The sequence below is a fragment of the Falco rusticolus genome, chromosome 8 (genome assembly GCF_015220075.1).
Source record: "Falco rusticolus isolate bFalRus1 chromosome 8, bFalRus1.pri, whole genome shotgun sequence".
In the NCBI taxonomy this organism is placed as follows: domain Eukaryota; kingdom Metazoa; phylum Chordata; class Aves; order Falconiformes; family Falconidae; genus Falco; species Falco rusticolus.
In genome coordinates, this window is record NC_051194.1 from 47,478,817 (window position 1) to 47,497,223 (window position 18,407).

The window sequence follows — 18,407 nt, forward strand, 5'->3', positions numbered from 1 at the left end:
GTAAAAAATCAACTTTTACTCATCTTGCTAGGCCTTCTACACTGCAATAAAATTAATTTACTAGTAAAAGCCAGAGGAAAAATAAGCTTCAAGTACACTGGCAATTTTTCACTTTGTATCAAAATACTATTGAGATTTTAGGCAAATAAAAATTAAAGGTAAAGCATTTTATTAAGACTATAAAGAAATAAAGATGACAAAGATGGAAATAAACGACTTGAACTAGGAGGAAGAATATATAATTATTTCCAAGCTGCTGAGGTCCAGTTACAGTACGTTTGGGGTAGTACATTGAAAAATTGTTAACTCAAATGTATTGTCACTCCAAAGTCATTAATTACTGTTAGGGCCCATGTCAGTCAAGGGCCAGCAGTGAACTACCAGCGTTACTCTCATTTAGATGTTTCTATCATGTGTGTTTGTTACTGTTCTGACTGAACCAGAACATTAGATAAATCATAACAGACATTTCCTCTGACATCTGCCAATAAATCACCAGAGGGAGAGAGGAGTTTTAGCCCCAAACACCCCCAGAGGGAGGAATTGTTTATTAGCCAGTCAAGTCTAGAAGATGACCCTAATATAACAAAGGGCTTATGCAAAATATAACAGTATAACGAACAGAGAAAAGAGCAATGATTTCAGGGTAGGATGCCCCTAGAGACCCTGACAGGGAGACTGCTGCCAGAGCTCTGCACGGGGGAGATGGGAGCAATTTCATCCCACAGATGGATGGCCTTCTCTGGGGATGAGCTCTCTGTTGAAGGCCCACAAGACATGCTGCTCCGCTCTGGGTTTTTGTTGATATGTTTTGTTCAAAACCAATGGTGTAAAGCATTAACAAATAGTACCTGGCACTCATTTTGTCAGGAATTGAAAGCGAGACAACTGGATATAGGAAAGGGAAAATTTTTTCTGAAAAAAATACCTCAGCTTACTTTAAGTATAGTTTGGTTATATTTCTCATTTTTTTAATCTATGTGCTTTATAAAAATGTATTTATGTGGGTTATTAATGAATAAATGCTTTTTCACTTCCCTTTACCTTATCATTAACCATTAAATGGATAGATATATGCCGTCAAGGTAAATGGATAATGACATTTCTTACCTGGAGACTGACAAATCTATTAATGAAGACACCTGGGAAAACAAGTAGAATAGCTCCTCATCACACTAGTATCTAAGTCCAAAGAGTAACATAGCAGGCTTTTATTTCAGCTACACAGACCATCAGAGAATTGTCTTTCAATGGCTGACAGCAACCAAGGAGTCTGGCCCTCTGGTATGTAGAAAGATAGTGGTTGAATCCTGACAGTCACAGCAGCTGTATTACAGATGCTTACTCTAAGGCAAACCAAAATACACATACATATAAAAAAATATTAATATTTATGGCCCTTTATCCCTTTCTTTTCCCTCTCTCTCACACAGTGTTCAACATTCTTTCTGCCAGACATAAAATACAACTTATTAGGCACACAAAAGTATATTCTGCTGGCTGCAGTGTTGGAACAATCTTCCAGCATGTTTGATTCCAGCAGTAGTTCAGTAATCTAATCTTCAGTTTACAAAAGGGTGGGTAACTGCACCAGTAACTACCATGGAGGGAGAATATTATACCCTTATCGCCAGGTATCAATACAGAGTTCTAAGGCACAGACATTGTTCAGGAAATAATCTAAAAACCAAGTAACTAAATAGCAATAGCTGCCCTTCTTCAGTCCAGGTAACTCATCAGCATCTGTTCTGCTAGATCACCCATGGCTACCCCCTTCCACTACAACCATCCTCATGACACAGAGAGCAGCAAGTCGGCCAAGTATCAAAATAACCATCAAACAGCTATTTTTCAGCCAGATGGGTGCCAGGGAGCCACAGCAGGCAATGCCAGCAGTGCAGGGTCACAATAGCCCAGATTTCTTTCCCAGAGACCTCGCCACAATGTCCGATGCACTTTGTGTACAGGAAACCAACACCGACAGCCACCATGAGAGCCTTCCAGACAGCTACAACGCTGGCTCCTCATAACCAAGGAAAGTGCCACCAAGTTTCCCTAGTGCTTCCTCAAGCAGAAAAAGACAAACAAAGCCTACCACAAAACCAGCTCTGGAGTGCTGGCAGTGATGAAAGAGCAAGGTCACCATTCCCCCTCATCTCTACTGCTAGGCAAGGCAGGATTCAGCGAGAGAACACATAACTATTTGTCCCTAGCAATGCTATACGTTCAGCACACATCACTTTACAGTTCTGCCCAGGGCACTTACAGAAGTTAGAAGAGGATTTCTCACCTTCAGGTCCAGTCTTCTGAGCCTGTGCACAATCTTGATAGTGAATGCTTTCCTTTTTTAGCAAACACAGGATAACTCCACACTGTAAGCATGTAAAGTCTCCAGCTCCTCTTGTTTTCTCTAGCTTCTTCCTCACCTCTCACTGTGGTATGACTTCCCTATGGTGGTTCTTGCTGAGGAGGCCACCAAACCCATATTGACATGCTGTTCCAGCAGCTGGTGCTGGGACAATGGTATTTTTCTGCTGTGCACCCATCACTGCAGCTCCTTATCCTTTAAGAGATTTTTTTTCCACCTTCCCTGCCTAACAGCCTCACACGTAATACATCCTTCATAAACCATTGTTAAGATTTTCTGCTTTTGATGTAAAACTTTTCTCTCAGATAATCTGCATCCATTTTAATTTACTGTTATATTTTCAGAAATAACTAAAAACTTAAATCCTTACCTTGAATTTATCAACTTCTGCCTTCGAACATGTTGCATGATAAGATAACACCTGCCCCAGAACAAAAGATAAAAAACCATTTTTGTAGACTTGACATGTAAAAATAATAGGGCTCTGTACTGCTGTCTAATTGGTGATGTTTAAAACAAATTTAGTTAATATTTATGCATGGTAATTCAGTTCTGAATGTCAGCATATAATAACTAATTGCAGGTTATCAGGTATACATTTGGCATTTATGTTGCAGGGAATTTTATAGGGAATCATGGACAGTAAGTGATTTAATATTATAAGCATTCCTACATTGTTCTCTCCTGGAGTTCTACAATTAAAAAGAGAAAGAATTTAATGTAAAAATAACAGTAGATTTACAGGCTTTAAATAAAGCCTTTTGCTATACTGTAAAGCTTTAACGCCTTTGCTAGTGGCACATCACTGCATGCAAATTAGCACCTCTATGCTATACCTGACATTCTCTGCAATATCGTTCTGGAGACAAAAGCATCTAATGAAATGCACAAAGTACTGCACATCTCTTATTACTTATAAGTATGCATACATTTACATGGAATACATTATATCCTTATGTGACAATACTAACATTCAACAAGCACTCCAGAAGGTGCAAGAGCCTGCGTTCTGGACCCACCGAGGTCTGACTGCGTGAGATGAGGTGCTGGTCCATGAGGAAGCTCACAGAGCCAGAGCACTCCTAGCAAGGACAGGTCCCCCCCACCACACAGCAACACCCGATCTGATTATGTACTAAAGCTTTGATATATATTTCTTATTTTGAAATTGTTTTCATCTATGAATGTCTCTGTTACTCATACAAATACCTAAACTCTATCTCAAATGCCCTTGGCTTGCAATACGTTGTGGCAGTAAGTCCCAAGATGTATTTATTCATATCAGTTTTAGAGATGTCATCTTTTACAGTAACAGAAAATCATTCCTGCACTATGAAAGAATAAATAACAAACACCAATTCACTTGTTCTGTCCTACGTTTTACTTTCAATAACTATACATCATGTCCTTCCTCAAAGAGTATCTATTTTTCTGTCCAACCATACTGTAGCTTCTCTCAGATATCTGTAAGATTAGTAAAATTATGTCTCCTGCTATGACAGATTACACTTAATACCAATATTCTCGTCAAGTTTCTCTTTTATCTGCATTCATTATATACCTCTAGATTTTTACAGTCTTCCTTAATATTGATTATTCTAATCTTCGAATCATTAGCAAATTTTGCATCCTTAATATATAAATTAGCCTGGTTTTGAACCATACGTCATCCTACTGTCAACCTTTCCCCATCAATTGCTGACATTTTGGTCTTCTGTTTATTAGTCAATCTTATGAGAATTCTATATGAAAAACAGTATATCTGGATCTTATTATGGTATAAATCAAATTGATTTATTTTACATTTGATATCAATGTCATTTTCAAACGCCACTCATTGCCACCCTAGCTAAATACACAAATACTAATTAAGTGTTCTACTACTGAAAAATGGATTCACAGTCCTTCAGCATATACCATTCTTTTGTTCAGCACTTTTCTAATGTATCTTCAATCACTTTACACAAATATTATCATGAGTTGTTGCTCATTTATAGAAAGAATTACTCTTCACTGAAGCATAGTGGCCATTTATCAAACCTATAATCTGCATTCAAGCTATATAGCTATTAGCCTTTGTTAGATAAAAGAAGGAAGCTGTATTTTAAACTAAGAAACTTAAACTTCCTTGATTTCAGTAGTAAATAAACTTCTATGTTAACTTTCATTCTTCTGTATCTGAGTGTGATATCTGGCACTGCTTGTTTTTCTTGCTAGGAGGAGTAATATTATACAAATATCTGGGGGATATGAGGGTTTATAGTAATTCATGACTATGATATATAAAGAATAAGGAATCTTGCAGGAGGTCTTTTCCTCCTAAGTGAATACATATAGAGGAATAACAAAAAAAAAAAAGCACCGCTTATGCTTAGAATGTTTTCTAACACAAACAGTCCTATTGACTTCAAAAACATGTTACAGGATAGATCCCTGATATATAGGTAACTATATCCAACCCTAAAGCAAAGAGAAAAATAATTATGTCCCTTTCATAGCAATCCAGTTTGATTTTTGGTTTATTAGAGAGAAATTCACATCTCAATCAGGTCAACACTATTTTTGTAGTTCTTACTGTAATGGTGGGTATTGCATAAGTTCAAAGGAGTTACACAGGTAAAGGGTGCACGCACCAGGGATAGCTAGATGATTTTCTTCTCTTGTCACATGTGAATTTTAAAACAATACTGAAATCTGAGCAACATAAAACATTCCTCCAGTGAAAGGGTAAAGATTAATCAGTCTTGTATAATGTTTTTTGCAAGATCTTAAATTTCATTCAAATCGTTCTTAATTATTGTTTTAGTAGGAATAATAAAGATTTGTAAGGCTATCCTCAAAACTCCAAGCTTTGTTCTCACCAAGATTATTTTTAATGTGATCATGTTCAAAATCTCCAGAATATAATAGAGAATATAGTGCTTTGCTGTTAAATCGGCTTAATGAAGTTTAAATAATCATAATTTTTTGAAACATTCTGCCTTTTAGAGTTTGTTGTACAGCAGGTGGTAGACTTCAGTCTTTGTGAATGGGGCATGGGGGAACAGAAACAGGAAAAGAAATTGCTACAAAGGCAACAGACAAAAAAAGAGAAAGCTTTGCATCCATTTAGCCGGTCTGTATGCATCTTATAGAAAGATGAAATAGGCTGGCATGCCAGGACCTTGCATTATGTATTGGCCTTGAACCACAGCAGAGCTCTTAGTGAGCTGCCAGCCATCCTGCTTTGACTTTATTCCAGCAAGACACGTATCTGAGAAGGGTTCAGCAGATGTTGCTTTTGATACTAAAAAGCCCTATGATGATCGCTTTTTTCAAATTTTTCCTGCTCACAGTATGTTTTACTTACACTTTACAATAGTATATAAACAACAATAAGCTGTTTAAAGTACCAAATTCAAAGGAATTCTCAGTTACTGATGGACAAGAAAATACATGTAATGTCTAGATTAATTCCTACACTTACACCTGTAAGAAACTAGATTCACCATCATCACTGTCCCCACTTCCAATGTAAATAACATAGGCATCAAGTGAGATATCCAGGTTCAAAATCACTTAAGCTGTGCATGAGCTCCGCAGCTAAGCACAGCCTGAGAAAGTTTCCCTTCAGCATTATCTTAGTAAGACAACACACTAAGGTGCAGAGAATATCTATATCTAGATATAGAAAATGATGCTAACTACAATAAACTCAGAAGCAGGAGGTTTCTTTACATGTGATGGTTATGAGCAAGAAGAGGTTTCATTAAGATGTATACATACGTCAAGAGCCACAGACTGTTTTGCCCAGGATTTCTTCACTTGGTCATACATAATGGTGTTGTTGATGCCCAGGCCACAGAAAATAACAAAAGCCTAGAAGTAAAAAGAGAAAAAAGAAAAGAAAGTAAATTATAAGTCAATTGTAACACAAACATAAAGATGAATGCTGGCTTAATCATGAAAAGGAATTGCATGGAAATATTAGGAATAATCATGCTTAGGCGGGTTATCTTGAAAATGTAGCTTAGTCACTGGCCTCAACAAGATGAGAAAGATCAGATGCAATAAGCTTGTTTTAATTAGGATGCAAACTTATTAAGCGAGAAGTTCTGAGAATTAATGTCAAACCACAAACACAGACAACATATTCTTTCCTCCTCCCTAGAGTAGCATTTCCTCCTCCCTGAAGCAGCATTACCCAAAAATACCAAATCCTGCTGAAAAAGTATGTTATTGCTACAAAATTGAATGCCTCTTACTTCAAACAGTCGCTGGTCGGCATCGTCAAAGGGTTTCCCATCAAGCCTGTTCAACACTTGAGCCACCCCTTTAGAAAGAGTTAATATGAATTATAATCTTAATTTATTAATTCACAATGCAGAATATTTCATTCATTGGTAACATTTAAAATACATCTTTCAAACTGAAAAGCAAAATTGCAAATATTTATTCTGAAAATCATTAAACAAACATAAACATGAAAGTCTGGTTGTTCTGATACCAGGACTCAGTTTATTACTTTCAACGATTATTCTTTACTCTTCAAGTATAATACTGCAAATCTAGAAGTTGCAATGGTTTTCACAAAAGGTTTAAGATCTTTTTGGGAAAGAACCTGAGCACTTTGCTAATAGCAATCATATAAGTTGTCCTAGCAATGTGCATTTTTTTAATAGAGTTTAATCAATCAGTATGTTCATTCCTATAATCTTTGTTGGTTTACAATCACCTGGATATGTAAGTCCTTTCTTTCCTCATGACTGGTACATAAATTTACCAAACAAATTGAAAAAAAAAGTGATTGCCTTAAACCACTTGAGGTGTTCAAAGCTCTTGGCTCTAGCTGAACTGAGTCTTACTACAACAAACTATTTCTATTTCATTTAGCTACAATACGCTTTTAGAAAAATAGCGTAAGAGCTAAAAGCAGTCAAGGGTTCAGTTTCTTTCTACTTCTTCAAGGTAACATGAATTCACAACAAACAGTGAGCCACATTTTTAATACTCAATTCTGACATCATCTCTGCTGAATTAGTTCAAAGATCCTGATCCTGCATGGCACCAAGGGCTTCAGCAATGCACTACTGATCTCAGCTCTCATTGACAGCTACAACACACAGGGATCCAAGTCTGGCCTTTCCAGTTTAAATTGCTATTGCTTCAACTTGAATTCTTCTGTAGAAATTAACAAAGGAATCTGACACTGTTATTGACAAATGGCACTCCTTTGTGGAAAAGCAGGTAATAATGCTGGGCCAACTATCATAGCTGGGAAGCATCCTATCAAACAAGCAATAAAACCCTGTCATGTCCTGATCCAGCACACACCACGGGTACTGGCAACTCTGACAGCTGCTGTAGCCTCCCTACTAAGTCTTCCCTGACTGTGTAGTTCATCGTTAAAGAGGGCAATGACCACTTTGCTTGAATGCAGAAACAGTTGCTTGAGTTGTGTACAAAAAAGGGAGACCCAAGAAAAGTATCAAAGCATACCGAACATTTTTCACTAATATTATTATAATTTCTATTTTTATCTCATTAGTCTTCAAGTTCCAATACAATAAATAAATACGTCACAATGGGAAAGTTAAAAAAGTCCATACAGTATCCAAGTCAAAACATTCCTTCTTGGATACTTAGCATGCATCCTAGCTTACTTCTTAACAATATTCAGCTGGGAAAAAGAAGAAAAAGGAGCATAGAATTAAAAAGACAGAACTAAATTTACTTTAGCACAAAAAATGATGCAGCTATGAGGAAGGTCTTACCAATTATTTGGTGGTTGCTATTCCATATAGGAACACACAGAACAGACCTTATGTGAAAGCCAGAAATCTGGTCAGCCTAAAACACAGAAATGAGAACTTCCATTAGTAGTAGGGACCATTTGCACCCTTTTACATTCTAGTAATAGAAAAGTCAAGGAGTAAGTTTACATTTACAAATACCATTCCATATGGATCAGCTCTCACTCAGAAAATATTTCTGCTGAAACCTCATTCATAGTAAGAGTAACCAAAAGTCATAAGGATTACCCTAAAAAATTGCCAGAGAAAATACAAACATCACCATCTTCGCCAGAGAAAGCTTACACTTTTGACTTTGATTTGGAATTAAAGACAAACTGTAATGGAGGCAATGCTCACACAATTCCTGGATTACTTACACTGGTAGATTAGTAGGGCAAACCTCTGCTGAGTAAGGGTGCCTTAGACATACTCTTCCCAACTGCCAAACTGAAATTTGATTTAGCAAAGCAGCTGTAAAATGAGGCTTACGGGAAATATGCATTTTCAGAAGAAAGATGAGAGTAAGTAGGGAATTGTGCAGAAATGCAAGCTAGGAAGAAGTGGAAGGATGGGGTCAAAACCAAGACTTGAGATTTTCTGTGTAGGTTTAGTTGGTCCCATAGCTCTGAAGAGAACATTCTGCCCCATTTACTGTTTTCTATCTAATGTAGTATAAAACTTTGCAATTTATTGTAAGTGTCACTGATTCTCTTTTTTCTACGGTTAATTAGCTTTATTCTTTAAGGTCACTGCTGCAAAATCTGAAGAAAAAAAAGTATTTTTTCAAAAGAGATTAGAGCAAGAGAGTGGGATGAGCCCACTCACAAGAGATCAGGAGATGTTCTCCTATGAAAATGTTAATGCTACAGGCAATCTGTAATAGAAGTAAAAGACCAGCAGTAATTCATCAACTGGAGGCAAGATGTGGTCGCTGTGAACTCCTAGCTAGCAAAAGATATAATTCAGGTTTTAACTGGAGTGCTGCTTATTTGTACATACACAGAACTCATCACCGAAATCAGCGTGGACTGCCACCTAAAATCCATGGGAGTGGGGAAATAACTTCCTCAGACGTGTCTTAAAATGAACTCTAAAGTGAAAATACTTTGGCATTAAATTGTTGGTGAATGAGTTGAAAATAGAGTGTCAACATTTGAAAATGGCAATTAGTATTCTGGGAGCAGAAAGAGGGTGTTTTTAACAGAAACAAAGAACAGAATATCTGTTCATAACTGCAAATGTATGTTTGATTTTATCTAAATTATACGGGATAATATGTTCCTCTCACTACACTTGACTATAGAAATAACTGATTGTGACAACTTAATTTAAGAATTAAATTTTCATAGGCAACCAGCAACAGAAGAGAATTACTGCCCTTTGTATTAAGTGCTTTCTTTTTCTCTATACAAATTGGGCAGTGGCTCTAACTTGGAAAGGACTAATGTGAAAGGAATAAGAGATAGCTGAATTATTCAGGACATAATATATTAAAAGTGCAACTGCAAACATATCAAGGATTGGCATGATTTATTTTACCATATCTCTTTGGCAAGAAATAGACCCCAGGCATTAATTGTACTTTTTGAATTTTGGAACAAATTCATATCAACACAGTTTTCTTGTATACTTTTACAGCAGGTCCCTTTTATTTTTCTTGTTTTGACAGGTTCTGCTGGTTTGAGAGATAATCCCTTTAATGATACACGGGATAAAACTGGAACCAAGCAAAACTCCCAAGATGAAACACTTCCAAGCACACTTACTGTAGTAATACAGTTTAGCAAACTTGCTGACCACTGATGAATGTGCTGCCCAATTGCTGGCCAAGTCCCCACAGTAATACTGTTTCACTGGATAGAATTCAGTGAAGATTTTGTCCTTCCATATGCCTCTAGTATTTATTAGGTGTTAAGTATATATTTTTGTCTGTATCAACACCTTCCTAACTGAGGCAGGAATGAATACCTTAGGATACACAAACAACTTTTGTTAGGAGTGATATATGTATCCTGGAGAAATAACTAATCCAGTGTGTGTATTTTATTTGTGCAAATTAAAAGGTTAGTTGGCTAAGTTAGATCACAAACAACATTTGCCTCTCTAGGTTCTGTTTACACTCTGTGTATGTACAGTCCCAGTCACTCCAACAGCTAACAGCAATGGTGCTGCTAACACTGAACATCAACAGTGGAATTTTCAGCAATAAAAATTAGCTTGCATACACTCAAAGCACTTGATAGGGGAAGGTAGCACTTATAAATAGAGAAAAATGAAACAAGGACAGACTAAGACTGCCTAAAGTCATACACTAATTCAGTGACCTGTGTTTACTGTATAAAGCCATATGAATACCAGCAGACCAGAAAGAGGACATACTAGATAGAAAAAATAATGCAAAATAAATACTCACATGTTTTACAGCCACTTGGATATAACGATAAAATTGTGTTATATTAGTTGCAATGCCAAAAATATGATGTATATTTACATTTCTAAAAATCTCTTACTTCAGCATCAAAGCGAGGATCCTGATAAGCATCACTGATGTTCACTGGGAGACCCGTGGAAGCTACGAGTTCAGCAATGCTATTATTTATTAGCCAGTCAGAATAAGATGTTGATTTCTCCACATTGTCTTTGAAACTATCAAAAGGCATAGCAAGGGAAGAAAAGGACACAGTCAATGTTGCTTGGAAGTCCAGCATGTGTTACAGGCATATTCACAGGAATAGCAGAACCATTCACAGTTATTAATGCTAACTAAGCATTACCTATGGAACAATAATTTGGTATTTATTGAAATAATACACCAAAAATTTTCACCTTTACACAATTCTTTCTATTAAAAATAGCATGGCTCTCCCAAGTAAAGTAAATACAGCACTGAATAATGAAATGTATTTACATGTGAATCAAGAATGTGAATATGTTTCAAGTTTCCATGGGATACTCATCAAAAGCAATTCTAAATAATATATTCTGTAGAGCTACCTAAAAGTACATACTTTTAAGATTTTAATTTTTCAAATTAGTCTAAGAATTTGAGGTATTTTTAATTCATGCTTCCAATAATTTTCCTGTCAAAGGAAATGCCTTTCTTTTTTTTGTCTGAAATGCCAGACCTGAATGGCTGAAGAAGCGATCATGAATTAAGTCTGCAAATCAGTAAAGCAAGTGTGTTGCAGCAGGTGGATCCACGTAGGCATACAATACGTGAAGGTTTGGGGTTTTTTTGCCCTGGCTAAGCTTCTGCCACAACTACGGAGGGGCTAGAGATCTGTGAGTAAATGAGCATAAGACACTAGAATTATGGGTTCAACTCACCACACTCCACCACAGCTTCTCCAGAAAACTCACAGACCTTAAAGTCCTCACCTTATACCTCATCTAATCAGCAGGAAAGTTCTCATTGACTTATTGAAGAACAGGTTTTGACACTGGTGAGGTGTAGCTATTCATGTGTGAATAAACAAATGCATTTTGTCTTAGTTTTGAAAATAAAACAGATCAATTTTCAAGACCTGAGAAATATCACCTAGAAAAAAGTGCCTCTGAGCAGCCATGGAGAAGACTACAATAGCTTGAAGCTTCAAAGTAATGCACATGAATGAAAGAAGGATGAACAGTAAAATGCTTGAATGACTCAAAGTGAAAAGATTGATTTTTGTCAGCTGCATTGATTTTCTGGAGACTAATTCAACTAAGTCACTCATTTGAAAGAAAACTCAATATTCTTAAAATACGATAAAGATAGATGATTATAATAATAATGATTTACATAAATAAATTAAAGTGTATCAACTTTCATTTGGGATAAGGATTTTGAGTGACTGTAGTAAATGTTATGTGTATACTTTGACAGGAACCTTTACATAAATATAATGTTTTTTGAGCTAAGTAAAAAATTCATATTTATAATTTAAAATTTATTTCAGGACATCAATACTTGACAAGCAAAAACAACCTTTAAGGATAAGAATCTAATTTCAAATGCATAGCTCCCAGTTAACACCTTAAAAATCTGGATGATATTATCATTATAATGTAAGACATTTTAAATTGGGACTGCATTACGGCTGTCACACATTTTAAGCAGCAAATGAATTCAATTCAAAGAAAAAAGATATAATTCAAGAAGTTTAAAAGTATGTTCTGCTATGTTGTCTCCATTCCTAGCAAGTGCTTTACAACCGTGCTCTAGAAGAGAGGCACTCAACTTTCACTAGGAGGAAATATCAGTGATTAATTCTGATGCAAATCACAGCCAGCTGGCACTCTCTCCATCCTCAGCAGTTCAAACCCCTCAGAAGCTACTCTAAAAATCACAGCAACCATTTTTTCTGAGCTGTGGAAAGCCATGAGTCCTGCTGGACTGATGCAGGCAGCTGCATGTCACTATCTCCCTGTCTTGCCCAAGCACTAGCAGGATCGCTGCATGCCAGGCAGGAGAGTAAACCCAGCTCAAGAGCACTGAGTAGTGCTGCAGGCTCCCCTTACAAAGCTGCGTGTCTTCCTATCTTCCCCAAAGCCTCTCTGACAGGAATAGCAGCAATACAGTGGGGAAGTGGTACAGGCAAAATTGCAGGAACCTTCAGTCCTCTCTGAACAGTGACACGAACCCTTCCAGCTCCTAGGACTACAAGAGCAGAAAGATGCCTTAGGAAGCATAAAAATACTGCAGGGAATGGGGCGATACCCGAGTGCACATCATCACAGGGACAGCCACAGTGAAACAGCAGTAGCAGGGGTTTCAGCACTTTCTCGTTACCAGCCTAACCAGTGGGGAGCACAGCTGTTTTTTCCCACACAACCCACACTGGCTCAGGCAGCTGACCTCTCCTCTACCCCTGGTGCTCAGGATGCAGAAGTGTAATCCCAGCTACACCATCTGCCAAGATGACTTCTGTGTAGGAAAGACATAGCCCACAGTGCCTTCCCTCAGGCTCATCTTCATCCGGAATACATCAGAACTGAACTCTCAAGGCTTCTAAGATTTATGTACTCTTTTTTCAAAGGGAGAAAAAATTTAGGAGACTTAGCAAACCTGTACTTCAACAACAAAATGATTGGCAAATGAGAGCATCAGTGTGCCATTACGGATAATAAACAGACGATCATGGTGTGTGCTGGAAAAATGCAAACTGAACAGGTAATTCCAAGTATGGTCTTGCAAGGTGTTTCTTTACAACCAACAGCAAAGAAAAAAAGACAGAAATATTCATTATAATATTTAGGGACTAAACAGGTGAGCTTCTATTAGCCAGATGGAAGAAGGGCAAAAGAAAAGCCAATTTCTTCTAAAACTGTGTGAGAAAGTATTTAGGACATTAAGAGTTATATTGTCCTTGGAGCTTCTCTCTCTTTCAGTTAAAACTTAGTACTGAACTGTTCTCAGCCTATAATCTCTTTGGATTTCCACTAAAATTTCAAAGAAATAATATTTATCTTCACTGGTGTAATGATGAAGAAACTCATCCTGCCATTTTTTTCCACATGAAACATCTCATGACTTTACATCAGTTACAGCTGCAGAATGTAGAATGAAAAGAGCAAAAACTTACTAGAAAAAAACGCTCAAATGTCAAGGGCTCACGGTGTTCTGTATCCTAAATAACCTTCATTTTCCCACTATAGAGCCAATAACTCAAGCTGTGCCTGTGCTAGATCCAAATGTGACATCACATCTGCCAGTCTAACCTTGGTCATTGTAACACCAACTTTACTCTCCACTGGATGAAAAATGAAAGAAAAAGCAATAAATCTTCCTATAAAGATGCACAGAAGCGTACCCTTACAAATCTTATAAAGACTAGCTACCAGGTTGCATGTGTTTATTCATGTCTCATACGGAAGTTAAAAGAATCTTGACGACTATATGCAGAGCAGGCTACTACAAATTGCTCTGTGGTAACATGCTAATATAACTATGGTAACAAGAAATGAGCCAGCTTGGTTATCTTGACACCACTCTACGTTGTTTTGACTAATCTGGCTACAGATCAAGTTTGAGAAAAACAGGAATAACAACCACATCCCTTGATTCATACTCCTGTCCCTGAACAAAAGGAATGTATTTTCACCCATTTAATTGACCTAGGAAAGACCAACTGCTACTCTGAAGCTCTTTGTCAAAAGCAGTAACTTGTGATTCCCAGATGAATCAACAGATTATTTATTCATATTTAAACCTTCCTATTTTTTCCCACTTGTTTTCCATTTGTCTCACCATTCCCATCTCTAATCTAGTGGATAGGGCATGGAAGAGACCTAGCTTCTGCCTGTCTTTTTGCATGGCCCTGGACTCTGCGGTCAGCTTGCACATCTTAAAAATAACACTACTCATTTTTGTAATGCTACGAAATCAATCCATCAAAAGCATTAAGAATTACGACCTGTTGTAATCTGGAGTATAATGTGCACATTCACCTTAATTAAGTGGTAGCTTTTCACTACACTGCAGTTGAAGAAAGAAGGCAAGTTACCAAAAATATTTTTAAAATATGCTTAAAGGGCTTAAATATGGCAAAGCACTAAGTAATCTTCAAGTTTGCTAAGCTATGGGTGGCATGTTGGACAGAAATCTAGGTTTATCATTATGGCAGCCATTTGATATGGAAAATTTCAATTCAGAATCAGTATGAATTGATTTGCATAAAATGTGTATGATAATCATTGAGTTTGTTTGGTATGTAGGACGTTTTACATGAACTGTTACCAGTTGTACTGTCTTGTAGGAATTGCAGGAATCCCATATGGACAAAAAGCTTTTTCTATGACTACTTACAGTTAGCCTTTTATCAATGTTTAAATACAGATCCTACTAAGCAAAACATATACTTCTATTTTGACTGGACTCCAAACAAGAGTCACAGGAACATAATTTCTGGGAAAATACACATTCTCTGAGGTTTTTAGGCTTTCCAACTTGACAACAGAAGCAGAAAATTTTACTGGAAACTTTCCAACTCAACTGTAAGGAGTTTTTTTGTAAGAGATCAACAAACAACCTAAAATAATTTTGTAATTTTTACTTCAGTATTAACTATGCAAAAACCCCATGTGTCCTCCATGAGTTCAATAATAAAAAGTCATCAGTAATTTCTTCGTTTCTTCTCTGATACACTGATGCAATCTTAGCACATACATATATACAAACATACATATAAAAATATAGGCATGTATATTTATGCAAGCAAGTCCCCATTTGAAGCAAGCAGGAGTCTTGTCTGAGTAAAAACTGTAGGCTCACACTCTTCAATCATCTCTATCCGAAGTTCCATAAGAACAGAAAACTGTGATCAAGCAAATTTAAAACTATGTGAAAAAGAATCCATTACCATAGAAGACATGAGCACTAACCTGTTGTCAGTATCAGCACTGCATTTTGGAGATAACAACTCAAAGGATTTAGTAAATTTCACCACCTGTCACAAAAAAAGTAGCATAATTGTTATTAAGATGAATAAATATGTAAAAAACCAGTAACATAAGCTTCCTGTATTTAAAACATTTTTATCTAATGGTCTTAGAATAAAAATTCAATCTGTATTCCCCCAATTTCCTCCAAATTCATGTTCAAAATACATATTGTGCACAGTTCACTAACAAACAATACCAAATCAAATGATATCTTCAGATTCCTTTATGAAACTATTTTCTGCAACAATATATACCTCCCTTCAAAGGGCTCTGGAATATGAATTATGGAGGCTGATGCAAACTTCATTTTTCTAATATAGAAAAATAAAAAGAAAAATACATTTGCACTACTAATTCCAACCTATTTTCCTAGAACTTATGTGCCAACAGCACATAAGTGAAACATCTTAAGAGGGGCTAGTGTGATATAGAACACAGGTAATATTTCTGGATGCTAGTATGGGTCCCCATCTTCCACTTTGGTTCTGTATCATAAAAGCTTTTCGTACAATGCACAAATAACAGTATTTTTGACATGGCTTCACAATCAGTTACTCTATGGGGTTCTATTTTGATATATAGGTTAACCCTCCAAAATCCAGGGAAATGAGGAAAACAATTCTGCCACTTGTAAAAATGACCACATGGGTGGCAAGTTGCTATTCTCCTACTCCAAATTAACCTAAGATTTATGACTGTTTAGAGAAGTTTAGGCTTAACTGAATACCTTGGCTGTCCACATTTCAGATTTCACATTTCAGGTCTAGAGGAATAAGAACTCATTATCTGTGGTTTGGAAAAAAAAACCCTCCATCCTCAAAGGTAGAAACAGTACCAAGAGCAGAAGAATGAAGTGAAAAATGCCACCCACAGATTGCTACTAACACAATGTACTGTTCTGTGAAAAATAAAAATCATATTATACTTGCAAATATAGTGGCATTTCATAAGAATGTAGTAGAACTGTATCTTGTAATTATAAAATCAGTGTGGGGGGTCTAAAAAGAGAAAATAAACCAGAAACATTAAAATTCTGTAACAGAGAATATATAAACAAAATACAAACCTAGATCTTGTTTTTATGAAAGCTAGTGTAATTTAGGGCATACTCCACTGAAAGTATTTCATTTCTATCAGTTTAAATTAAATGAGAAACATATCTTTCCTCAAGGAAAGAAAATAATGGCTTTTTTCTGCCATACACACAAACTTGTGATTCTGTCTCTGATAATCATTTAGACTTGTCACAGCCCAGCAACAAATAATCAATTACAGGGTCAGTGAATCCAAAGATACTTGGATAGAAAAAAGAATGATATTACAAGCAACACTTTTATCCTTCAATTACTTCTCAAATCAGTAGAAAGGAGGACAGTTTGTGTTGAATAGCCTGAAAACACTGAAGAGATCTATCAAGCTAAAGGCAGCTGCTTTTTTACTACTAATAACAATACTGAAAAATGTTAAACATGTTTAAAAAGGCTCTCATATCCTATGAATGGCAGTATTACAAAGGCCGAGTGAAAGCACCTGTCAAAACTGTGCGTGAAATCCAGCTCTTGATAAATACTTTCATATAGCTTACATTCATCTGTTCACCTTAACAGAGCTCTGCAACAAAATCATTATTCCTTGGTCAAATGGACAAAGCAATTGCAAAAACCAAGCATACTTCAGTGATACTGAAAGTAAAATTTTCACTTCACCTGCTCAATGCAAAAGCTTCTTCCTATCACATGACCAAGTACGTGACTATCTAGACATTCTTACACAAATACGTCTCTTCCAATGGATTTTCTGTTACCTCAGGGGAAAATTACTAAGTCAAAATAACAAAAGGATTTACCTTTTCACAGCATTTTCATTATTAAGGAACTGTGACCAGCTATCGTTATTTATTTTGCAAAGTATTAAAGGAACTTATTAAAGATGTGCAAACATTGCTAGTCCCAAACTTATCCCTGCCAACAGCTAGAGTGAGTGGAAAACTTCCAGGAAGGAACAAATCCCATGAAGTAGTGGCCACCAAGAGTAGCTGAGAAGACTCCATGTTGTGGCTTCAGCCCTTACTGTCTTGCTATTCTTCCACATTAAAATACTGGATTTTACAAAAAAGCATTCATGAGTCAGGTTCAGAAGCTGACTCCTGTGAAGACACTGATTAGATTGCTGTAAAGCCCACTGAGCTCCTGAATACACAGGACGGTCAGCTAACAAAGTCCTGATGAGTTTATTTTTATCTGTTATTTCTGAAAGACCAGTAATCTGACTCAAGATATAACGTTACATACTAGAATAGAAATTACCTAAGTATTTGTGTGCTACAGTTAAACCATAATGACATGTGAAATTATGAACACTTTAGAAATACCAAGATGTCTGATAATTATTTATTTTAATGTATGTAGACAAGGTTAGTCCTAAAAATGACGATTAAAGATTTGGTTGATGATGCAACTGTTTCTGGTTCTGAAACTGCCTGCAAGCACCACCCATGTGATAAGTGATTAGGCTGAAAATGTGAGCTAGGTCATAAATTCCAGGTAAATGTAAATGAAGCTAAAGAAAGGAAGTTTCTTTCCTTCTCATGGCTATATAATGAAGGACAGGAACTGAGCAGATAAGTATCTGTTAACAAATCAGGTCATTTTTCTTTCTACGCAGACCACAGAAGCACCCTGCTTCTCAGTTAAGCTGTCCTAGCTGCTCTGTAGCAAGCATTAATTCCATCACACAGACAACTGAGAATCAAAGTGTATCCAGTTGTATCACACCTATGAAAAATACAGTTAGATCCATCAGCAACTTACAGACACCTCAGCCTTCAAATGACCAGAAGGAAA

General features: G+C 36.5%; 1 protein-coding gene across 1 annotated transcript in view; it reads right to left on the reverse strand.

Moving 5' to 3' along the window:
- PDE11A (phosphodiesterase 11A) overlaps window positions 1-18,407 on the reverse strand; it is a 135,326-nt gene that overhangs the window by 60,372 nt on the left and 56,547 nt on the right. The window contains exons 5-10 of the mRNA XM_037397623.1: window positions 15,505-15,569; window positions 10,653-10,788; window positions 8,122-8,197; window positions 6,613-6,680; window positions 6,134-6,226; window positions 2,739-2,789 (exon numbers count right to left, since the gene is read on the reverse strand). Of these exons, the coding sequence (XP_037253520.1) occupies window positions 2,739-2,789; window positions 6,134-6,226; window positions 6,613-6,680; window positions 8,122-8,197; window positions 10,653-10,788; window positions 15,505-15,569 (489 nt within the window). The remainder of the gene's footprint in view (window positions 1-2,738; window positions 2,790-6,133; window positions 6,227-6,612; window positions 6,681-8,121; window positions 8,198-10,652; window positions 10,789-15,504; window positions 15,570-18,407) is intronic.